Genomic DNA, 20,727 nt, shown 5'->3' on the forward strand with positions numbered 1-20,727 from the left:
ATACAGAGAATTACGAGTGTTTTCATCATGTTAAAAACAAGTTTTTGAACAAGAGTTGTTGTGAAGTTAGATCCACATCTTGATTTACAGTTTTCTTTCTCTGACTTCCTACTCAGCTTCTTAAAATTTAGGATATAGGATCAGAGCACTGTATTCCAATCCTTAATACTTAACACTTTTTTCTGAAAATGGGGACTTGAGTTGTAAAAGGTGCTAGCTGCTAGACTGGGGGTTGTATGTGTGTATGTATGTTGTGTGTGATTGATTGTATTTGTATATATGTGTGTATGTACATATATATACACACCTAAGTGTGTATATTGGCAGCTGACACCTTTTAGCATTGAAGTATATATTAAGTGTAATAAATATTAAGGATCAGAATACAGTGTTCTGATGTGCTAAAACAAAACTGAAGTGACACTTATTTGGGAAAGAGTAAGTTGGTATGTAAGTTTCAAAGAGTAACTTTGAGGAAGATAAATTACCTTAGAGTGTTGTTTATTTAAGTTCCATCTTCCCTTCACAGCGTAATTTATATATGTAAGAAAGAAAGAGTTGAGTCAAGTTTTGAGAAAGGAATAATAATTCTTAGCAGGAATTAAGAACACAGTTCCCTAATTCCAAAAATCCTTACTATCTAAGTGGTGTCTAAATATATGTGTGAAGACTGAGCTTTCAAATAACTTTTTCCTTTAACTTAGTCATGCATTCTATATGCCTGTACATTAAGAGCAAGAATCTGTGCTGTGTTTAGAAGCTGCAGACTATTGAATTCGTCCTCCAGAAGGGATGATGTAACAGGTCCTCAGAGGGGCAGTGCAGTCATCTGCTAGTATGCTAGCACTGGGCAAATCCTACCTGCTTAATACTGAAATTTCATAGCTGCTGTTTTAGTGCTCAAAACCCTTCTCAGCATACAGGGACTAGACTAGGGACAATGGTTTTAATTTGTCATGTTTATACTACCTTCAGTAGAGGATGGACAGTTCAAGTGGAAATGCACATGCCAGTTATTTTCTAGCACTTTTGTATGTATACAGATTCATCTTTGCTGTGGGGACCAGTCTCTTGGAAGTGCTGAAATACCCCTGTCTGGACTGCTGAAGAAAGGAAATGTGGAGATTGATCAATACCCTGTGACAATAGAAGGAGCATTTGTCCTTGTTCCACCAAATAGAGCTAAACAGAAACTGCCACAGTGGCCTTCGAATATGGCTCCTACTGTTGGGGTATCTGTAGCTCTGCAAAGCGAGAGCCTGAGTGTCCAGGTAGAGCTTTCTTGTTTGTTGTTGGTTTAGACACTATTGCATAGTTTCATGTTAAAAAAAAAAAAAAGGTATTCCTAAGTCCTATTTGACAGTTCCATATGTAAAAGAAAACCTGAAAGAATAAGTTGCTTTCTATGAATAATCCTTTAATTGCATCTTTTTTCTATGTCAGAAAAATAATCTCAAACTTTAAAACATTGTAGACAGAGTTTTTCAATGCGAGCCATGATCAATAAAAAAATCTGTATCATTTCATTCAGCCTTTGATTCCCTTAAATGCTCCAGCTGAACCTAAACAGCCACAGGAGAAAGTTCTTTCACATACTAGTGGAAGAACAGAGGCCCTGCAGCAGAGATCCCAGAATGTCCTGTCTCAAGCTAACCGGTCCTCTTCGACAGAAGATGAAGCAACAGAAAGTGAAGTGGAAAGTCTGAAGTTTGAAAAAGGGACAAAAATAAAGAAAAAGGGTATGTGGTATATAATTTTTTCCTTAGTTGTCAAGTGTGGTCTTGGATCATGTGCTACTCATTTGTGGTGATAAATTTCAGGCAATTAAGATTTATATGTAACAAATAACAGGAGGAGAATGAATGTTGTAATTTGTACATGGTGGTTGTTGAAAACACATGGAAGGGCCAGATTGGGGATATGGTGGTATGTAGATTAGAAGTGATGTGGATGGTCATCAGCTTGAAAAATAATACCAGAAGTGTTTGGAATTCCCTGAATTTGAGAGTGGGAATGTTCAGTACAGTACCCATGAAGAAACTGACTTGCTCAATGAGAAGATGAAGTGGCTTAATGTTGACACTTATTAAATAGAAGGTCAGGGGATATGTAGGATTTTAAAGATTTCTAATGAATTTACTCTGTGGATAACAAATTGTGAAAACAAACATTCATACTGTACAGATCCATGGACAAAACCAAGCAACTGGGGGGTTTTTTGTTTGTTTTTACATTATCCTTTTATAGGGACTTAATAGTTCACATCACCTTCTAAGACTTCCCTTGTTTTGTTTTTGATTTGAGGACTGGTTGGGGAGAAGTCAAAGAGGAACAGAGATGAGAGAGGAAGAAACATTATAATAATAGAGTAAAGCTCAGAAGAAAGAATTTTAGTTTGCTAAACATTACTGAACATGTGTCTTGAGATGATTTATGAATAAAGCCAAATGATTATTTTTCTAATGATACTTGTATTACTGTTCTTTTGGGATTGGTCCTAAAGACACCCAGTTCTGCAGAGGAGTATCTGTGTCCTAGAACATGCTCTCAGGATTTGTCTGCTAATTCAGCTGAATTTTTCTTCTAGTCCTAATTGGTCTTCTCTAAGCAAGGGTTGGAATGTATCAAGAAAATTTATTGTGAACCAGGCAGAACATGCGGTTAAGAAATCAAGGATTGTGCTTTTTTATTAATAGTAATAATAATTTTATAACTCCCTGTGTTGGTAAGATGTAAAACATGTAATTTCACACTTATCTTTCAGGGGTGACAGCTGAGTCTTGCCAGGAGATTAACAATCAGTATACTGAAGAGCTTCCAGATTTCAAATCACAGAGCAGAGCAAAGTCACCTCTATTGTCAGATCTGCAAAATTCCAGTAATGCAAAATTCATTGAATTTAGTACATTGAATGAAATTTGAATCTAGTAGCAGCTTAAATGAATTTTAACAGTAGGCTGTATGCAACTTTTGTTCTTCTGTCTGTGACAGCCTTAAACTTTTATTCAGCCATTTCATTGCACCAAGCAATCTAGTGACATTTTAGCAGAACCACTGAAAACTATTTCCTTCCTATGTTGCGCTAATTAGCTCATGTTGAAGTATTACTGAATTTTTCTTTTTTGTATTATTGTTAATGCAAATAAAACACTCAAAACCAAGCAGGAAGAAATGCTAGGAATGATGTGTTTCTTTAAAAATTAGAAAAATGGAAACATTTTAGGTAGTTATAAAGAAAGAGGATCAAAACAACTACCACTTAAAGACAATTGAGTGTTTATCTGACAGTTTCTTTGCCTCTCTTTGCTTTACTATCTTAAACATTTTTTGAGGATACCTTTTGGAGACCCTGTCTGTAAAACTTGTAGTTTGACCTTTTTACTCTTTGAGGGTAGTATTGGGTCCCAGTGCAAAGACTTGAGAAGCCTGGATGCATTTAGACAGGCACTCACTGCAACTTCTGCTTCCTAAATTATAAAATGGATGTCACAGTAGGTGGGTTCTGATCAGAGGACATAAGCAGGTGTGGTTTTACAGACCTAGCTAGAGCATTTTAGTTTATTTAATAGTTAAACTTCTGCTTCAGACCAATACTTGATGCTGCCTTACATGAGCACTGTAATTGACCTGGTACTCTTGTCTTTTTCAGTCCCAAGCTAAAGAGGTTAGTTAATTCAAAGCAAATTAAGTTACTACAAAAGTCTGGGTTGTTTTTTTTGTAAGCCCACCTCTTATGCATGCCTATCAAGTTGGCTTGGAACAGTTATGTAAACTGTTGAAACTGAAGTCTTATAGCATTCTTCTAAAGAATTTAATATCTTGTATCTTAGTCTAAACTTTTCTGCAGTGAGATACTTACATAGCTTTGAAGATTCATTAAAAAAAAGGAAAAAAGTTACAGAGTCTTTTAAGAAGATTTCAAGTATATTGGGTTTTGGTGCTTTTTCTTTGGAAGCAGTAACACAAATAGAGTGGCTAATTTTTATAGCATTAGCTTATATTACAAGGAATTGAAATCTCTTGGGGAAGCAAGCTCTCTATACTTGCATTTAACAAATAAATTATTAAAAATGTGCACAAATTCTCTCTGTGTTTTCAGCTGGTAGTGCTCCAGTAGCTGCATCTCAACCCCATCCTGTGGATGCATCCAGTTCTTCTGAGCCTGTGTCAGCACAGAAAATTGTCATTCCAGCAGCCTCTCATCATTTTTGCTTTTCAATAGACTTACGAAGTATACATGGTCTGGAAGTTGGTTTTCCAATAAATTGCATTTTAAGGTACAGTTTTTTTTTGTTGATCTTATTCTTTGCAATAACAGTATCTTTCCTTTCAATACAAAGCCTTCATAATCTGAATGATTGCTGGCAGTATGCCACTGGATGCCTTTTATGTAGCTGATTTTCAGTAGTGAAATATTTTGGAATGTTCATGTGGCTCATCACTAAACTTCTGAGCATTAAAGATAGTATGTAACACATCACCTGCACTGTAAATTGAGCTTGAATATCTGAGCTCGGACAATACAGATCCTCATTCAGTCTGTAGAGGAAAAGAAGGGTTACTTGTCTTTTTACTTTCTACCTGCCTTTCCAGCTGATCAAAGGAGTGATTTCTGTAGCTTTCCATGTCTTCATCAAGAACTCCTTATAGTGTTTCAGTAAGAGACAGATCACCTGGTTTCTGTGTGACAATGAATCTAAAGGAAGCACATTCTAGAACCAATGTAGTAAATGCATTATTATTTTGAGAGGTAGTATCAGGGTTTATTGATAGTCATTGCATGCAAGAAGCAAGGATTAGTAGGGAGAAGTAGTATCTTTTCTTACATTAACTTGTGGAGTTATAAAAAAGACAAGCTTTTTGTAATGCATGAGTTCTGTGCCTGAAGCAAAAGTAGAGAACTACCAGTGCTAATCGGGAACAATTGCTTAGAGATTAGTTTGTTACTGCTGTCAACATGAAAGTATGGGAGCACTTGTGGAGAATAAGCAGATGTTAGTTGGGACGTAAATGTGAAGTTGGAGGAATAAGAACTAAAAAGGTGCAGTACCAATTAAAAGGGTGTTGAAACCTGTATCTGTATGCAGGTTAGGGTTTGGTTGTTTTTTTTAACATTGCCAGTGATGAGTGAAACTTTCTTTTATCAACTTGTTTGCTTTGTTTTAGGTTTTCCTTAGAGTTTAGGATCAAGAGTTTGTAGATACAGGGATGATTTTATTGTTTAAAAAAATTAATAAATTCCTACTTGTGGAATATTAGTTACTGATGACATATGAGAATTCCGTGGTTTATAGACATTTTTACAGTTTGCCTTCTAGTTTCCATTAGGGCCCTTCTGGTGCACATGATGAAGCATATTGCTGAATAGTGATACGTTCTGAGAGGGTTGAATATTTGTGGCTGTGGAGGTGCACCTGCATTTGCTTTGTATTTGTTGTTCTGACAGAGTTTGGTATGATACAGCTTTAACTGATCAGCGGGAAGTCTATTCATGTTAATGATTCTTGGAGCTTAAGCTTTGTTTGAACTATGGTGAAAAGGGGTTGAGGTGTAGGGGTGGAATATTTTAAAACACAACTAATAATAGATTGCATCATTTAATAGTGTTATGTATAGACTATATTATTAAATGGTATGTGGCAAACAACATACAATGGATGAAAATTCATCACACAAAAGTTTTTTCACACATTCCAAAAATTAATATCACAGAATAATCTAGGTTGGAAAAGACCTTGAAGATCATCTAGTCCAACCATTAACCTAACACTGACAGATCCCAACTACACCATATCCCTAAGCACTATGTCGACCTGACTCTTAAACACCTCCAGGGATGGGGACTCCACCACCTCCCTGGGCAGCCCATTCCAACACATAACAACCCATTCTGGAAAGAAATGCTTCCTAATATCCAGTCTAAACCTTCCCTGGCGCATCTTGAGGCCATTCCCTCTTGTCCTATTGCTTGTTACTTGGTTAAAAAGACTCATCCCCAGCTCTCTGCAGCCTCCTTTCAGGTAGTTGTAGAGGGCGATGAGGTCTCCCCTCAGCCTCCTCCAGGCTGAACAACCCCAGGTCCCTCAGCCACTCCTCATAAGACAATTTGTTTCAGAACAGTGGCAACAAATAAGTTCTGCTGTTTCATGCACTTCAGTTTTTACAGTCAGAAATGTATGTATGACAAACTGAAAAGGAGAAACATTCAAACAGATAAAAGCTAAGAGAAGTTGCAGGGTGAAAAATGGCCTTTTCAGTGTATATTTGGAGTGTTATTTCATTGAGGTCTAAACAAGCTCTTTAAACTGTTCTGCACAAACAGTTGAAGTATGGAATTTTATAAGGGGCAGCATTGGATGCAGCATTTATTTTATTAGTATCTTAGCTGATAGCTGGCATCATCATTTTGAGCTAAGCAGAGTTCAAGAGTTGCTTGGCCTCCCCTTTGTTGTAGTTTATCATATACTGAATCATGCCAGTAGAGTAGTTTCAGGCTACATTGTAAATCATATTGATAAAATGATTTAACCTTTGGTGAATTAAAATGTGGGAATTTAAATTCTTTAGATGTGACTGAAATTTTCAAATGTTTCTGACACTGTATAAAAGTATACTTAATTATCAGTTATTGTGTGGTAGACCAGTCTTAGCTGTAAATTCAGTTATAAATGTTCTCAAGTAGCAATCTGCTTCTGAATATAGTATTCCTTTCTCCTCTGCTCACTTTGTGTAATAACTTCAGAATTTCAATAAAATATTCATATGCTTGTGATCATACAGGTTATTACAGCTTTTTTGTCAACAGCAAATATCAATGAAGCTGGATCAGGGCTGAAGTAAATGAAAACACAAATATTTGAAAACTAAATTCTATTGTTGGACCTACTTGTGCAAGTTTTGCTAACTCTAATACAAGTCATGCCTCAGTAAAAGAGGTATAAACTGGTTTTCTTGTTGCAGAAGGTAAAAAAAAAAAGTATGTATATCCTAAATCATTATTTGATTAATTTTGTTACTGTTTTTGTTAGGTACTCATATCCATTTTTTGGCAGTGCAGCACCTATTATGACAAGCCCACCTGTAGAAGTCAGAAAGAACATGGAAGTCTTTCTTCCACAGTCCTACTGTGCATTTGACTTTGCAACTATACCTCATCAGCTTCAAGATACATTCTTCAGGTGATAACTTGCATTCTTTTTATCTTAATTACACTTTTTCTAATTTTTGTTGTAAATGAAGTTGCAAGTTCAGATTTTTTCAACAGAATCATCTAGATTGGAAAAATCCATAAAGATCATCTAGTCCAACCGTTAACCTAACACTGACAGTTCCCAACTACACCATATCCCTAAGCACTATGTCGACTCTACTCTTAAACACCTCCAGGGATGGGGACTCCACCACCTCCCTGGGCAGCCCATTCCAATGCCTAACAACCCATTCTGAAAAGAAGTACTTCATGATATCCAGTCTAAACCTTCCCTGGTGCATCTTGAGGCCATTCCCTCTTGTCCCTTCAGGTAGTTGTAGAGGACGATGAGGTCTCCCCTCTGCCTCCTCTTCTCCAGACTAAAGCCCCCTGTTCCCTCAGCCCATCCTCGTATGACATGTGCTCCAGACCCTTCACCAGCTTCGTTGCCCTTCTTTGGACACGCTCGAGTAATTCAATGTCCTTTTTGTAGTGAGGGGCCCAAAACTGAACACGGTAATCGAGGTGCGGCCTCCCCAGTGCTGAGTACAGGGGCAAGATCCCTTCCCTGTCCCTGCTGGCCACGCTATTTCTGATGCAAGCCAGGATGCCATTGGCCTTCTTGGCCGCCTGGGCACACTGTTGGCTCCTGTTCAGCCGGCTGTCAACCAACACCCCCAGGTCCCTCTCTGACTGGCAGCTCTCCAGCCATTCCTCCCCAAGCCTGTAGCGCTGCTGGGGGTTGTTGTGGCCCAAGTGCAGCACCCGGCATTTGGCCTTATTGAAACTCCTACAGTTGGCCTCAGCCCATCGCTCCAGCCTGTCCAGATCTCTCTGCAGAGCCTCCCTACCCTCGAGCCAGTCAACACTCCCACCCAACTTGGTGTCATCTGCAAACTTAGTGAGGGTGCACTCGATCCCCTCGTCTAGATCATCAATAAAGATGTTAAACAGGAGTGGCCCCAAAAGCGAGCCCTGGGGGACACCACTCGTGACCGGCCACCAACTGGATTTAACTCGGTTCACCACAACTCTTTGTGCCCGGCCATCCAGCCAGTTTTTAACCCAGCAAAGCGTGTGCCCATCCAAGCCACAAGCAGCCAGTTTTGCCAGGAGAATGCTGTGGGAAACAGTGTCAAACGCCTCACTAAAGTCAAAGTAGACAACATCCACAGCCTTTCCCTCATCCAATAAGCAGGTCTCCCTGTCGTAGAAGGAGATCAGGTTTGTCAAGCAGGACCTGCCTTTCATAAACCCATGCTGACTGGGCCTGATCATTTGGTTGTCCCGCATGTGTTGTGTGATGGTACTCAGGATGAGCGGCTCCATCAGCTTCCTGGGCAGCAAAGTCAAGCTGAGAGGCCTGTAATTTCCCGGATCATCCTTCCGACCCCTCTTATATATGGGCGTCACATTGGCCAATTTCCAATCTGTCGGGACCTCCCCGGTCAGCCAGGACTGCTGGTAAATGATGGAAAGTGGCTTGGCGAGCACCCCAGCCAGCTCCTTCAGCACCCTTGGGTGTATCCCATCCGGTCCCATAGACTTGTGTGTGTCTATGTGATGCAGCAGGTCACTGACTATCTCCTCCTGGAATGCAGGGGGGTCGTTCTCCCAGTCTCTGTCTTCTGGCTGAGGAGGCTGGATTCCCTCACTACAACTAGTCTTGTTATTAAAGTCTGAGGCAAAGAAGGCATTAAGCACCTCAGCCTTTTCCTCATCACTTGTTACCATGTTTCCTCCTGCATCTACCAGGGGATGGAGGCTCTCCCTGGTCTTTCTTTTGCTGTTGACGTACTTATAGAAACATTTTTTTGTTATCCTTGACTGCTGGATAACATTAATCTGGCTATTAATTTCTAGCTGGGCTTTAGACCTCCTGATTTCCGCCCTGCATAGTCTCACAGCCTCTTTGTAATCACTGTGAGTCGCTAGTCCCTTCTTCCAAAGGCCGTAAACTCTCCTTTTCTCCCTGACTTGCAGCCAAAGCTCCCTGTTTAGCCAGGGTGGTCTTCTCTGTTGCCAGCTTCTCTTACAGCACCTGGGGACCACCTGCTCCTGTGCCATTAAGACTTCCTTCTTGAAGAGTGCCCAGCCTTCCTGAACTCCTATACCGTTCAGGATCATCTCCCAAGGGATCCTTTCAAGCAGGTGACTAAACAAGTCAAAGTCAGCCCTTTGGAAGTCCAGCATGTCAGTTCTGCTGCCCCCTCTCCTGGCCTCTCTCAGAATAGAGAACTCTATTATTTCATGATCGCTGTGCCCTAGTCGGCCTCCAACCGCCACATCATCCACCAGTCCTTCTCTGTTCACAAAGAGGAGATCCAGCAGGGCACCTTCTCTGGTCTGTTTGCTCACCAGCTGTGTCAGGAAATTATCTTCCAGACATTCCAGGATCTACACATCTTTACTTAAGATCATCAGTTTCAGAAATTAGTAAAGAATCCAAGTGCTAATGTCCATGAATATTTAATAGACTGCTCTTCCAGTTTCTCTGTTACTTACATTTAAAGTGAGGGACTCTAAAATTCTTGCTTTTCTCTCTTGAGTATATATGAAGGGATCATTAGTTACAGAAACGTGCTGTTCCTGTAAATTATTAAATTAAAGATTGATAGCATAGTTTTAACAAAGCATTACTTCAAATGAAATAGGTACGTTTTTTGTTTTTAATATATGATGACTATCTGATGTCTTTGAAAATACATCAGGTACCCAGGAAGCTGAGTACAGTTGAGCACTGTGGCACAATTTTCCCAGTAGTCCCCCCAGCTTTCAATAACAGATTAAGATGTGGAATAAAGAATCATCAAATAGTGGCATTTTGAAAGAAGTGGAGTATTCTATAAGTGGCAGTGACTAAAATTTATTTACAAGTATTTATAAATGAAGATCATTTAGGTCTGTTAAGATTATTCAGTTAATCTCTTTCACTGCAGTATTGATCTTTCTAATAATTGGAGAAAGGAATGAGACCAAATCTGACCAAAGTGAGTAAGTGATAGAGAAGATACCAGTCAGTCAGTCTCATACCTCTCTGAGAGGCAGTAAACCAATGTCATTGACAATTGTGACCATCACTGGTTTGGGAAGTTACTTTTAGAACATGACATCCTTTTCACAAATGAATAGGAATGCTTCCTCTTTTTTGTGTTCATGCCTGACACGAAAATCACTTCTTTGTTTCAGATTACCTCTGCTGGTTGAATTGTGGCACAAGGATAAAACAGCTAAAGACTTACTTCTAGGGGTGGCCAGACTTCAGCTTTCAAATGTTTTGGCTTCAGAAAAAACTCGGTTCTTGGGTGGTAATGGTGAACAATGCTGGCGTCAGACTTGTAATGAAACAGTCAGTGTCACAGCAGCACAAGGGTAAAACTATTTTAAAAAAAAACCACTTTGTAGCAAGTTTTGAAGAATTGTTTGTTTAGTATTTCCCTGAAAAAGGGCAAGCTCTTTCTGTTTAACTTTTCAAAGAGGTAAACAGGCTGCTGAGTATTGCAATATGGCAGTGGGAATAGGCATCCAAGAGATTAAAAGTTAAATTGCCACAGGCATATTGTGCAACCCCACACCACTACCAGAGTCATTATAATAAACTGTTATATAATCATGATCTTGGGTAAGCTTCACAGACAAATTAAAGAAATAAATAATTGGCAAAAATGTTACTGAGGCACTTTCCGAAGTTACTTAACGATTACAAAAAGCTGAAAATACAGAAAATAGTTAAGACTGTTTGACCATAGTATGGTTTTAGATGCAGCTGAGTTCAGTGGAAGTTAGGGGGACAGATATACCTACAGAGTAGAGAGGTTTTGTGTTCCAGGATTATATACTGTGATAGTAGCAGGGATTTGAGCTTGTGTACATCAGAAAGAGCAGTGTTATTAGTTAATATTCTGTATGAAGGTAGATGTTCATTTACACAGAGGAGTGATGTTCTTTACATATATAAAGATACTTAATTTATAGTTAGTTCTGGCCTGTGTACTTGTTGAAGACGCTGAAACTGTGTTAGCATCAGTGTCTTAGACCCACATCTTTTTCTGTGTGATAATGGAACTTGATTATGCCTTTAGAAAGAAATATAATTGCTATTAAGACTGAGGTCAGTTTTAAAGGTCTAATCCTGTAGATAATTCAAACATGCTATATTTGACACACAGGAAACTTGAGGTTACTGACACAAAGACTGATAACTTCCTTCTCCCAAACTGACAGAAAAATGATCTCTGACTGTTTAAACTTCTTTGTGTGAAAGCCAGCATGGCATGATTCTGTAGAGTTACTTTATGACCTTACTGTACATTAAGGTTCACAGTTTCACCAATAATAAGTTTGTTAAAATGAAACTTGATTTTGCACAAAATGTAATAACCACTAGATGGCATTCTCAAAATGTGATCAGGTCTCTGCATTTTTCTGTCCTGATACCTTTCTAGCTTTGCTCTTGTTGGTGTAACACTTTTTACACTGGTATGTTAAACTGACTTAATTACTCAGATTTCTGAGGTCCACTACCTTGAATCGTGTTTTTTCTAATCAGTGACTGATAGAAAGCTCTAAGAATTTAATGAAGTAATTTATGTTAACTTACATGAAGTACAAATGTTTGCTGGTTTTTTCCCCTTGCAAATAACTGTGTGGAAGATTGCACCTTTGTAAAAATATTGTAGTGTTTTCTTTTTATATTTGCTGAAAGAGAATTTATGTGAAAACTACAGCTATGGATAATTCCTGCAGCCTTTTGTTGCAGATTACTTGATACCTAATTCTGCAGCTTCCAGGCTTCAGGTGATTGTGTAGTTGCCTTTGCATCATTGAGTAATTATGACTGAAATGGTAGTTTTGTTTCTGACCAAGTACAGGCCTAAACCTCAGTGTACTTTCATGTTAGACTAGTGATAACTTTGAATTACATGATTTGTGCATATTCCTTCTCTTAATATTTTTCTGTGCAGAAAACTACCTTTGTTTACTACATTTTGTCTGTGATTAGAGATGAGACAGCCAGAGACAAACTGTTCTATGTAGCAAAAACTGCAACTGATTTCAAATTAGTTTATTAAAATCTGTTATCTAGACAATTTTTAACTGTACAAGACCAGGTAGATACTTTACCTGTAAGTGAATTAAAGGTGTCAGTTATCCATGCTGAAGTTTCCAGAAATGTGTTTTTAGTGATCCAAGGATGGCTTACCACACATAATATGCTGAGTGATTTATTATACTGTGGATAACTAGAAAGTTACTGTTAACATTTAAAAAAGCAAGACTAATTAATTTCATTGAGTATCTTAGAACAAAGTCAGCAGAAATACCTCTATTCAACAGGTATATTTGTTAGAAAGATTTAAGACTGCAGGTACGATTTTGGATCATTCTCTTATTATAGGGATGTGTTGGTTATAGTAAGCTGTTAGTTAAATAGATTCCCAATGACAAGTTATCTGTTAAAGTCAGAAAGCTTACTGTAGATGTATAAATCAGTCCCTGAGTTAAAACAATATACATGGGAGAGCGTGTTTGGGCTCTCATCTAGGCAACTGTTTAAAGTCTCTGAGCTTACACAGAACCTTTTAGCACTTCAACTTTGTTGTTTTGTGTGTTGTCTTACAATTAATTTTCTATATTTTTAGGACAGTTTTCATTAAAATAACATTCTAATGCTATTTATAGGTCAGGCAACAGAATTGCAGATCTTTCGTATGCTATCACTTTGGAAGACTACGGACTTGTGAAAATACAAGAAGTTCTGGTGTCAGATTCTTCTCAAGTAAATTTTACATACATCTTAACCTTTTTCCTTGAACACTTCATTGAAGAGTTGGGTTTCCAGTTAAAAAATCCACTGTTACTATGTCAGTGTGTAGGTGCTGGTCAACAACGTCATGTTCCTCACACTCAGCCTCGTTGTGCCCCCGAAAACCATCCAGAACCTCGAGAAACTCTTGAATACAAAGCAGCACTGGAGTTAGAAATGTGGAAGGAAATGCAAGAGGACATTTTTGAAAATCAGGTTTTGCTCTTTCTGTTTCTTTTCTAAACTGCATGACTGCCAGAGAAACTTTATCAGAATTGATGAGATTTTTTTTTTTTAATTTTTCTTAAACTTTGCTTCTGTTTCAAATAAGAACTAAATGTTGCTTGTACAGAATATTAAAACTTCAGATGTATCTTCCATAATCTTAAGGAAGAAGGTTAATGCTTTTTCTGTTAGGTGACTGAAGTAGGTGGTAGGAAGTAAAATAGAATGCCCCCTTCACAATTTTCCCTTACTGTTTATGAAGTACAGTAGATACTCAAGATTCAAATTATTATACGTGTATTTCTTTTATTCTCAGTCAAAATCCATTGCTGTGTTTCTACTCTTGAAGTCATTCTAGGTGTTCTTAGAGTCACATGCTTCTTTTCAAAAGTTACTGAGAATCTAGTGTCTGTTTCTTAGGATTTCTCAAACTTGGGCTTACTTCGTATTTTGTACTTAAGGGTAGGAAATATCTTTCACTATCAGAATCATACCTTGAGTTATTTAAGTCAATGTACAAAACTTAGTTTTTAATTCTTTTGCTTCAAGACTTAGTTCCGTTAGAACTCTCTCCTTTAAAGTTGCACTTCCACCAATTTTGGTTTGGTTTTCTGTTTTGGGGGTTTTGTTCCTTTTTTTGCTTTTAAAAGCTTAAAAAGAAGGAAATGGCCCATATGCAAGCACTTGCAGAAGAATGGAAGAAAAGAGATAGAGAGAGAGAAGCATTAGTGAAGAAAAAGGTAAGGAAATTTGTTCTTATACTTGCTGAAAGTTTCATTATAAGTCTCATATCACTATAAAATTTGACAAGGTATTGTGTAACTATAACGTAGAACAAAGGATCTATGATAAGTCTTCACACCTACTGGTAGGCATGCATCTAGTCTACAACAGTGCAAAAAATAAAAAGTAGTCCTTAATCATAGAATACTTGTTAGAAATCCTTTAGGTTAGCTTGCTTTCTTTGGGGGCTTTTTACCTTTAATTGCCTTGCACTTGCATGGTCAAAAAGCACTTGTACAGATCAGCTGTGCATGGTAACCTGTTAGCCTTTGTTGTGTTGAAAAGAAAGGCTCTCCATTGTGATGTCTTCAATAAGAGCTGGAGATCTGTTTTATATGTAAATTTCCAAACAAAAGTTGATGTTTTAAACCATAGCAAGAGTAAATTCTTCACCTGCTTAAAACATTCTTTTTATTGAAAAAAAAAAAAAAGCCTTCTTTTTTTTAGGTAGCAGAATATACTGTTTTGGAAGAACAACTTCAGAAAACGCTGAGAGATCTAGAGAAGCGAGAAAGACAGCTTTTTAGTGCTGAATCAGAGGTAAAAAGGTTTTGGTCATTTTAAACAATGCAATTGCATGAGCTATTTCTGTAAGGTTTGTTGAGTTTTCGTATAGAGACAATTGTGACCTGTGTATAAGAACTGAAATAGCCACATTCATACTGATACTTAGAGGAGCACTAATAATTTAAAGCAAGTTTTGTTAGAACTGCACTTCTTTACTGAAATGGCAATTCAGAGAACTTTTAAATGGGTTGCTAAAATCACAGAACTGTAAATTTTCTATTGTTAACAGAATTAGTGTTAGTGGAGACATTTATGTAACATTAGCATATCTCAATTTTAAGTTTAGTACTGTCAGGTGAACATTGTACGTGTTTACAAGAATGCTTTACTTCAGTAATTGCTAGGTTAACCATTGAAATAGGAGAAGATGACAAGGAGAAACTGCAATTGTCCAGGTTTTGTTATCCAACAATTTGATAGAGTTCCTATTTTGTATTTTTTCATAGTGACAGGGCCAAAGAAGATGCAGGAGAAACCAGTAGCTTACCACTGTTTCTAGATCTCACTGAACACCTCCAAGATGAGGAAATGGGGTGTGAGTCCTCAGGGAAGCTAGTCGTATGAAAAGAGAAAGAAAGAAAATAAACTGCCTTTTTTTGTACTTCAGAACAAACTCACAATTATATAGGTAAACTGCCATGGTGATTTAGCAGTCCGACAAACTCTCTTTCGTTCTGTAGCTCAGACTAATCTTTTTATCATATTAATCCCTCCTGTTTGTGAACAGAGTTAAAGCTCCCAACACAGGGACTGGCTGGTTGAGCCTGTGTCCTGTTCTGAACTCAGGCTATCCATACCCCTCAAGATGCAGTTTGTGCTATAAATAGTGTCTGACTTTACCTTTAACATCTATGCAAAGAATCTTGTGATTAGGTTTGGCCAAATGCATTTCAGTCTGAGTAAAAGTATTTATTTTGCAAACGTACATGTTTGTCTCAAAACTTTCTCTAAATTTAGTGAGATTCTGACCTGAGGGTTTAGAGATAAAAATCAGTGGGTTCCAAAAGTGTCTAGACAAAATGATGTAGGGTTCATTTAGCAATTACACGTTTGAGGAATGGGCTGTTTGGAGAGGTTTCTATTCATCTAGCAGTTATCTGGGCCAGTAACATCTTTCTAGAAAGTTCAAACATGTCAAGGACTGTTTTCCTGTTTAGCTCAGTGAGAAATTCTCTCAATATGCTCAGTTTGAAGCATGCAGCCTTACTAATCTAAAGGCATCTTGATTGTAGCTGTGACTTCAGTTTCTGCAGTGAAGGGATTTTAGCTTTCTGGTTTGTAGTAGAAAGATGGATATAAAATTTGCCTGTAGCAATCCTGTAGAAAGTACAGTAGAAATACAGATAGCTCCATTTTTACAATAGAGTATATTTGTAGCCCAAATACAGTAATTTGCAGGACATTAGTTAAACTGAAAGGTAATAAAAGAGTATGTAGCAAACATAGATAACAATAGAATTTCTGTTTAATTTTTAAAATGGGTAACAATTTTTTTCTGTCATGAATAGTAGTAGTAGTTGTAAGAAAGGTTCTTAAAGCTTTTGCACCTGTGGATTAATATAAATATGCCTCACTTTTAAGCTTCAGAGGGTAAAGAAGGAGTTGCAGTCAGAGCATGAACGAAATCTGCAGGAGCTACAGGATTCTGTGCGGCGAGCCGGGGAGGAATGTGCACACCAGGTTGAGCTAGAAAGGTCAAAAATCAAACAGCTGGAAGAAGACAAGCTTCGCTTACAGCAGCAGGTAAGTACACTTAAATTTTATGTCTCAACCATTTACTTAATTAAGCATTTTAAAAAATAAGTATAGTAAGTTGAGCAGTGGTTTTGAGGCAAGCGCATTCTGGCAACTTTTTAATAAACATTTTATCTCAGTTTTTCGGTGAGCTACATCCATCTCTGTCAGTCTTGCTCAGTAGTAGGGCCAGTTTGCAATGCATTGGTTGTATTTTTTTTTAAACACTGAGAATCAAACTGCAATTACAAGCATACATTACATGTATAACTTCAGTAGAAGTATACATTTCAGTAACTTAATAAATTGTTAGCAATTAACATCTAGCAAAACATCTAGGTAGCTTGACTATGCAGTTTGTTTTATTCTTTCATTGCAAAAGAATATTTGTTATCCTTATTGGGGCAGCTGGGGGAATCGTTACTGTGATCTTCTATTCTGAAAGTAGTCATTTCATTAAACCGAGAAAACTTAGACCATGTTCTTTTGTCCTGTAAGCTAGTTTTTGCACTAACAATAAGGCTAGTCTCGGTATTTTTCTTGATTGTTAAACTGTAAAATTTAAAAGTTAGTGCTAGCTTTTTTGAGCAGTTACAATATTAGACACTTTAAGTAGATGAAATCTTAGTAATGCCTAAGTGTTTTTCAAAGTGCTTAGTTTATGTAGATTAATTACTTGCTTCGGTGCTTTTCATTTCTAATATGTGATAGTGATAACCCCGAAATAGCTTTGGCTAATTGAAGAACTGTACCAGTCAAAGGCATATGTCTGTATTAGGAGGAGTTGTGCTGGGTTTTTGTGGGTGTTTTAGCTTCATGTTAAATACTAATGTTAACCTACTTCCTTTCACATCAGCATATGTTAACCACAGTACAGTGAACTTTTAAAATACGGCTAATACACAAAATGCTGCTGATCTTGGCTGTTCTACTGAACAATCATTGAATTGAGATGAGCAGTTCCAAACTGCAGAATGCAATCCACTTCAAAGTGATAAGTGTGGATCACTGCTGCATCATAGAAGTGTCGTTGGTAGCCACCAATGCTGTATCAGTCCAGACAAGATAGCCAATAGCTCTTCAGGCTCAAGCAGCCAAATACCACTACTTAGGAGTCCTTCCAAATTAATTATTTTGACCCCACTGACTTTTTTTAGCTAGGTTGCAGTACCATCACAATCGCTTTATTTTTCTTGTTCAGAACAGACGTACTGTATCTGACCAAAGGTCCAGTTAGCTCAGCATCCTGATGCACCAGTGGTTGGATGTAGAGGGCAAGAAAATGAGAAATGGAACAATGAGAAAATACAATTTTGGTATATCCCAGCAATACCATCAAGAGTTACACGTACCCTCAGCCAGAGGCAGCATTTCATATTTACTAGCCATCAGTGAAAGTATTCTTCATGAACTCACCTGATCCCTTTTAAAAAGTATTTCTATTTCTAGAATTGCAACATCCTGTGGCAGTGAGTTCTAAAATTTAATTATGTGTTGTATATTTAAAAACTTCTTTTTTGTTCATTTTACGCTCGTTGCCTAATAATTATGAAGAATCCTTTAGTGACTGCACCACATACCGTTCCCAATTGCTTAGGTGTCTGTCATACTGTCTTCCAAACATAAGTCCTGCTATGCTTTGTCTTGCTTTGTATGAAGGGCATTCCTTCCAGCTGATCGTCCTGGCTGTCTTTCTCTGTGTTGTTCCTGCTATGTTGAATGTCTCTCATGCTTCAATATGAGATGGTTGTTACCACATATTCTGCATAAAACAAGCTTTTTTGTTTGCTTTGCTGGGAGGGGTGGGGTTTTGTTTGTTTACTTCGGAGTCTCACTGTAGGTTGGTTCCCTGCAGAACCTGTTACTGTAGAAGTTCTAGGTAGAGCTGCCGTTGTTCACAGCTAAAGAAGGTAGTTACTGTCTTTGTCATTGGCATCATGTTTGCATGTCTGTTTTAAAAAGAAACTGGTAAAAATGGAAAAGTGATGAACAATAGTATCCATTGTCAAAGTTGGCTATTGCAGTTATATCTGAAAAGTAACTGTGTTGAACTACATTTTTGTATGACTCGTTAAGAAGCATCTTTGCTTTCTTACATCAATTCTGTAAAACTAATAGATGCAGAAAGCAAAATTTTGGAACTAAAATAGAGGTGACCCAGTTAGGACATCCAAAGAATTAAAATATTGATGTACTAATAGAAGAAGCTGTAGTCTTTGAAACAGAAATTAATTCTCTGAAGCATTTTCACCCAGTGATCTAAGCTGTTGTGTACAATTCATGGAAATACTTTCATTAACTAGTTGGACATAAATACACATGCAGCATTTGGAATGATACTCTGTGATGGAATGCATCAATTCCATCGGGTGTAGTAAGGTGTTTACAGTTGAATAATATTTAGCTGAAGAAGAACATAAACTACTCTTAGAAAACATCTTCTAAAAATTCTTAATATTTTTAATATAGTATAATGAAAAAAAGCTGTTAAACATTTAACTTGCTTAGTTTCTTTGTAGCGAAGTAATTGTGTATTGGCATCATTTTTCAAATTACCCATTTTAAGATGAAAAGCAAAGTGCAGTCTCTTTATAAACATGAAACTGGAAGTACACAGTGAGGGCAGAGGTACATAGCATTAAGTCATTAGTCACTGAAGTCTTTCTACTTTGGCCTTTCTTCTAAATCATTATTTGTCTGTACAAAGTATTAGTTGTTTCCTCTTCCAGACATTCTTAAACAAGTTATGCTGGTGAAATTGAGTAAGTAATAAAACTTCATGTAGTAGATAACACTTTTTGGCTTTCTTTAAAAGATGTGTGTAAATCTTAATAGTTTTGTTTTCTGTGTTTCTTCTGCAAGTCCTTTTAGAAATGTGAACAGCAATGTTTATAAATCTTGCATCTTCTGTATATGAGGACAGACTTATTTTTTCTTTCTAGTACTGAGCAAAGATCCTCTTTAAAATTCTTCCTATTAAAACATTGATGTATGGCATCATCAAGAAATCATTAATTATGGATGTGTAGCTTTCAGTGTCTGTTTTATATCAGATAATTGACAGTAAGATGTTTGTCACAGGGACTAAGGAGTAACTTAAGTTCTGTAACCTAATTCTTTGGGAATGGGTTTTTCTGCTAACTTGTATTATGTCTTGATATCTTTAATGTAGCTTTATGAAGCAGAAAGTAAGCATAAAATTTTGGAGAAGGAGTTCCAGCAATACAAAGAACAGCAAAATAGCAAACCAGAAATCCAGCTACAATCAGAAATAAATCTTCTTACCTTAGAAAAGGTATCTCGGATTTCTCTAGTTTTTAAAAACTGTCACAATGATCCATCCAGTGGTGTGGGAGATGTAGATTAATCTTGCATGACTGGTTAATTTGTCTTTTTATTTTACACTTTCCAGCAATTTCTTCGGACTCTAAATATTTAGACACAAATAAGGCCTACAGATTTTGTTACTTATCAGTGGAATGGAATCACTGCCATGAGCTGATTTCTTAGAAATCATACATGCCTACAGCAGATGATATTTTGCTTAATTAAAACCACAGATATGGCCATTTTATGCTTAGAATCATTGTGAGGTTTGTGTCAAATTGACTGAATAAGCTGAAAAAAATTGGACCAGGCTTCTTGGCACAAAATGCTCTCATGGTTATATGTCCTGTCTTCATGTTACTGTATGCTTGAGTAACTTATAATAATGCAAGCAAATGATTCAAAATATGTTTCTGTCTCTACAGACTTTTTAAACTCTCATCTTGAGTATTTTTAGACTTCCTTTTTTAAAAAAACAGTGGTTTAAGATCTTCATGGTTTAAACCCCGTTGACAGCCAAACACCACAGCTGCTTACTCACCCTCCCCAACCCCGGGGGATAGGAGGAAGAATTGGAGGGGTAAATGGAGACTTGTATGTTGAGATAAAAGCAGTTTAATAATTGAAATAAAATATAATAATAATGATAGAAAATACAATTGGGTAATACACAGTCCAGTTGCTCACCACCTGCCAACCAATGCCCAGCCCAATCCTGGAGAAGATCCCAAAACCCCAATCCCAGAAATGCAAATGTGAGCTTCTCAGCCAGCCCTCATCTATATGCTGAGCATGACGTTACATGATACAGAATATTTCATCACCCAATTTGTGTCCAGTGCTCTGGCCATGCTCCCTCCCAGCTTCTTGTACACCTGCACATGGGTAGGACATGGGAAGATGGAAATTCCTTGATTTCTTAGCAACAACTGAAAACTTCAATATATTATCAATGTTCTTCTCATACCACATCCCATAATGACTCCAAAACACAGCACTATTCTAGCTACTAAGAAGAAAAATAAGCTCTATCCTAGCCAATACCAGCACAAATAATAAATTATTTTTGTCTGATTAAAAGAAAGTATCACTACCT

General features: G+C 37.4%; 1 protein-coding gene across 4 annotated transcripts in view; it reads left to right on the forward strand.

The window, feature by feature from the left end:
- CEP120 (centrosomal protein 120) overlaps positions 1-20,727 on the forward strand; it is a 47,868-nt gene that overhangs the window by 8,468 nt on the left and 18,673 nt on the right. For 3 of the 4 annotated variants that reach the window (XM_074811847.1, XM_074811845.1, XM_074811848.1), the window contains exons 7-18: positions 1,044-1,271; positions 1,532-1,739; positions 2,765-2,878; positions 4,100-4,277; positions 7,029-7,178; positions 10,379-10,561; positions 12,872-12,968; positions 13,059-13,211; positions 13,871-13,960; positions 14,451-14,543; positions 16,152-16,313; positions 19,477-19,599. In XM_074811847.1, coding sequence (XP_074667948.1) covers positions 1,044-1,271; positions 1,532-1,739; positions 2,765-2,878; positions 4,100-4,277; positions 7,029-7,178; positions 10,379-10,561; positions 12,872-12,968; positions 13,059-13,211; positions 13,871-13,960; positions 14,451-14,543; positions 16,152-16,313; positions 19,477-19,599 — 1,779 coding nt within the window. The remainder of the gene's footprint in view (positions 1-1,043; positions 1,272-1,531; positions 1,740-2,764; positions 2,879-4,099; positions 4,278-7,028; positions 7,179-10,378; positions 10,562-12,871; positions 12,969-13,058; positions 13,212-13,870; positions 13,961-14,450; positions 14,544-16,151; positions 16,314-19,476; positions 19,600-20,727) is intronic. The other variant, XM_074811846.1, reaches the window with a different exon arrangement.

The sequence above is a fragment of the Strix aluco genome, chromosome Z (genome assembly GCF_031877795.1).
Source record: "Strix aluco isolate bStrAlu1 chromosome Z, bStrAlu1.hap1, whole genome shotgun sequence".
Classification (NCBI taxonomy): domain Eukaryota; kingdom Metazoa; phylum Chordata; class Aves; order Strigiformes; family Strigidae; genus Strix; species Strix aluco.